General features: G+C 35.8%; 1 protein-coding gene across 5 annotated transcripts; it reads left to right on the top strand.

The window, feature by feature from the left end:
• Positions 1 to 312: 312 nt before the first annotated feature.
• Positions 313 to 3,758, top strand: LOC112719763 (abscisic acid receptor PYR1). Of its 5 annotated transcripts, none has more exons than XM_025770444.3 (2): positions 313 to 1,079; positions 2,993 to 3,758. In XM_025770444.3, exons 1-2 carry the CDS (start codon positions 437 to 439, stop codon positions 3,148 to 3,150), a joined length of 801 nt encoding a protein of 266 aa, XP_025626229.1. In that variant the 5' UTR covers positions 313 to 436; the 3' UTR covers positions 3,151 to 3,758. The 5 variants fall into 5 exon arrangements, with proteins under 5 accessions (XP_025626229.1, XP_025626230.1, XP_029145895.1 ...); XM_025770445.3 differs by lacking the exon at positions 2,993 to 3,758 and adding an exon at positions 1,799 to 1,980; XM_029290062.2 differs by lacking the exon at positions 2,993 to 3,758 and adding an exon at positions 1,740 to 1,980.
• The last annotated feature ends 489 nt before the right edge of the window (positions 3,759 to 4,247 follow it).

Below are 4,247 nucleotides of genomic sequence, written 5' to 3'. Positions count from 1 at the left end.
TATTTAATACAAATTAAAAATTTATAGAATAAAATTTAAACAAAATAAAATGTATAAATTTTTTTAAATTTTTTTTACAAATTTCAGGAATAAAAAGCACAAATATATTGTGATTAATTTTTTTATACATGTAATATTTTTTTATATAAAACCCTTTTCCTTATAATATCTTTAATCAGTATTGCAACATTTTTTTAAAAAAAATAAGAAGTTAGTTAAAACTTAAAACTACTTGTTAAATATACTAAAAATAAAAAACTTGACTCTTTAATATATTTTTTTCCCTTGTGTGTTGCCAAACCTTTTAATGAAAGAAAAGTTAATTTGATTTGACCCCTTTTTATCACATTTATAATTTGTTTATTTCCCATCGCTATCCACACACTCACTCTCTCTCTCTCTCTCTCTCTCTCTCTCTCTCTGAGAGGAAGAAGCAATGGAAGAAGAAACACAAACTCACACAAACATAAATCACGCAACCCCCGAACCCGAACCCGATACACCGACCCATCACGACCTCGCTCTCCCCGCAGGTCTCACCCAAGAAGAATTCGAAACCCTAAAACCCTCAATCGCCACGCACCACACATACCCACTCTCCACCACGCGCCGCCAGTGCTCCTCCCTCCTCGCGCAGCGCATCCACGCGCCGCCGCACGCCGTCTGGTCCATCCTCCGCCGCTTCGACAAGCCCCAATCCTACAAGCACTTCATCAAGTCTTGCCACGTCAGCGAAGACTTCCAGCTCGCCGTAGGCTGCACCCGCTACGTCGACGTCATATCCGGTTTACCGGCTAACACCAGTACCGAGAGGCTCGACGTGTTGGACGATGACCGACACGTCATCGGGTTCACTATTGTTGGGGGTGAGCACCGCTTGAGGAATTACCGGTCAGTTACTAGCGTTCACGGGTTCGAACATGATGGGAAGATCTGGACCGTTGTTTTGGAGTCGTACGTTGTGGACGTTCCAGAAGGGAACACCGAAGAGGATACTCGTCTGTTCTCGGATACAGTCGTTAAGCTAAACCTCCAGAAACTCGCGTCTGTCACCGAAGGGAAGATCACCGACGGTGACGGTAAGTAACACTTTGAGTAATTATAAAAAAAAAATATTCATGTTATGGAGTAAGGGGGAAAAAAGGAAAAAACAAGTAAAAAAGGTTCCATTGGTAATACGTTATTGGGGGGAATTATTTTTCTTTGTTTACTATTTTTGGGGAGTCATTTTGGTTTATGATTAAAATTTTTTCCCTTTGTTGTTGTTGTAATTTTGGGTTTTAATTTTTTTTTTGGATATTCACGTTAAATTGTAATTGTCTTGATGTGAAGTTAATAATTAAAAATGGTTAGACTAATAATATTTAAATATCAATTTTATATAAAAATAACTACAATCATCCATGTATGTTTATTTTTAGCTTTGGTGGATTTGACTAGGATGCTCTTTCCCATGTTGGAACTTGATTCTTGTCTTAAAATAGAGAGAGAAAAAAAAAGTAAAAAAAATGGGGTTATTTTTTACTAGGAAAGGAAATGATAATAAAGTATTTATTTATTTTGATCATTTAATGAACTGAACTTGTATAAATGCATTTGAATGTGTATTTTAGATATTATTATGGTAAAAAGTGTCCTTTTTTTTTCAATTAAATACACAATCATAATGTTTTATTAATACCTCTTATTAGTAATTAGTAATGTAATTTTTCTTACCAGTGTAGTTTAATAATTGCAAGATAGCTAGAAAGTAGACAAGAGTTCTGTTCCACTGAATGAATGTCTTTTGGATTTGAAGGGCACTTTGGTCAACACATGTTGAGGCATCAAGTGTTGACTTATTATGGTCTATGGACCATGATCCATGATACTGATATTGATATGTTTCTACGAATAACCACTGTGTTGAAATAATGTGATATGATATGATTACAGGGCTTCCTTGTTAGTTCAATTTATATTTTTTTTTTCATTATTTATGTTATCTTTCTAGTTATTGCCGTTTCTCCCTAAGAAGATGCCCAATAAGATCTTCTTTATGCCTTGTTCTTCATTGGTGGAGAAATTTAAAATTGGGGAATATTATGGCCAGCCAAAAATTCTTGGAAAGTTATAGTTTCTACTTTGGGATGATGGAGTATTTGAGTCATTCAGTGTAAGAAAATGATGGCTAATAAAATGCCTAGTTCTAGATCTATAAATATAGGAAATTCAAAACTCAACTACTAAATTAGTTATATATATATATATATATATATATATATATATATATATATATATATATATATTTCAATTATTAAAATATTAAAATCTATTAGAATAGAATAATTAAATTTGCAATAAATAATAGTTAAATTTATTTATGATAGTATAATAAAAAATTTTATGAGATGTCAAATATATATATATATAGTGATTCATTTTTAGTGTGCATATATATATATGTATTAGTATTATTTAATAGTGTAAAAAAATGTATACTGATTTTTAATTTAGGAGTAATTGAATTAAATATCTTATTGATATGACAATAATAATGATAATAATATAATGGTCGTATAAACTTTTTACTGGTACATACAAATTAAATCTTTAGTAAATGTGCTTTGTTTATATAATAAAAATAACAAAGGTTGTTGTTCATATTCTAAGGTCAGACCCAATAAAGACACAAGGTTTACTTTAAAGGATGGTTTTTATCGGATACCCAACCTCTTTGAGAGATAAGAGATCGGACATGACGAAAGGAACCGATTTGTACTTATCTAAATAAGTAACTGTCTCTCCAAATCTCTCATACTATTTCTATTTCATCTAGAAGATAAGATCTCAACAAATTCATACTATATAAGATAAGATAGAGCTACTGCCTCTAGGGAGGTTATCAAACTTTACTATAAACATACTGGTACCCTCAGGTATAACTTATGTTCTACTCTACTAAAAATCTACTTAAAACCCTTGCTAACTTAAGCATCGGAGTCCCTTGCAGGTACTACCCCCACCTTCTCAAGAGGAACTCGGACATGTTGCACATTAACACCAAAAAGATCGGGCGCTGTCATCACAAGAGATCTGGACCTCACGTTCAGACCCAAACCAACGTTTCAGGTAACCCTCGGAACATTGGCGTCGTTGCCGGGGACCTAGAATTCATCCCATAGTGATGGCGGACAACTAGCACGAAGACGGCTACACAGCATCTGAATCCGAAGACGAGTCCCAACTAGAGAGCAACGCCATTATACTGCCTCCTCCACCTCAAGCACAGGGCCCCCAAGGGGAAGGGCCATCGGCCAACCCTAACCCAACGAGGATCCATTCGGAAATCCATCATCCCGAAGAAGAAGAACTTCCACAAACCGCTGAAATACTGGGTCTCGTCCGAGGCCAAAGAAAATTCCCGACTAAGGGAACCTCTTCCTCTGCCAAATTTGCCCTACCAAGCCCGAGAGATGGAGAAGGGAAGCTGGCTGCTAATTGGAAAGGACCCTATAAAATAGTAGAGATCTTAGGCAAAGGTTACTACAAAGTGTCCGACCTCCAAGGGCGAGAGCTCCCGAGGTCCTAACACGCATGTAACCTAAGAAGGTACTACAGCTAAGCAGTGAACCTTGTGCAGAGGTGCACTCTTTTTTCCCGATCTCAGGGTTTTTAATGAGGCACCAGCACGGGGGTTAGGGGCACTCAATCCCCTTGCACATAGATTTCTGTAAAGGAGTTTTTTATTTTACTAATAAAAATTCATATTTCTTTCATTCCTATTTTTCCAAAAGTTTCCTACTTAAGACGCATTAATTTAAGCTCGACAAAATGCAAAAAATTATTGTCCGACCTAAACCTGGTCGGCAAGATGAAGCGATGAGGTGCAAGTTAATGTAAGAAGTTATATAAACAACTCGTATGAAGCGATCTCAATGTGATCGGATAAAAAACGAGTTGTAAAAATAACTTGATAAAGGCCGATTACTCGAAGTCGAACCTATGAAAGGAAACTCAACATCTCAAAAGGCCTATCTCTATTTTAAAGGCAAAAAAGTTTTTTCGAAAAACACAAGAGCAATTTGAGCACTATTTATAAGAGTTACAAAGAACAAACGTTTAAATTTTCAAACGGGTCAAAAACCCAACCTCCATAGAAAGGAGCACCCGACGTCTAAGCAGAAGCCACAGAATGCTCGAACCCAACCTATGTAAAGATCAAGACTCAAGCAGAGGCACTGTTCATACCCTGACCAAAATTATAA

Source organism: Arachis hypogaea, chromosome 11, assembly GCF_003086295.3.
Source record: "Arachis hypogaea cultivar Tifrunner chromosome 11, arahy.Tifrunner.gnm2.J5K5, whole genome shotgun sequence".
Taxonomy (NCBI): domain Eukaryota; kingdom Viridiplantae; phylum Streptophyta; class Magnoliopsida; order Fabales; family Fabaceae; genus Arachis; species Arachis hypogaea.
Note: the sequence above shows the minus strand (reverse complement) of the source record. Positions and strands in the feature narration are given on the sequence as shown.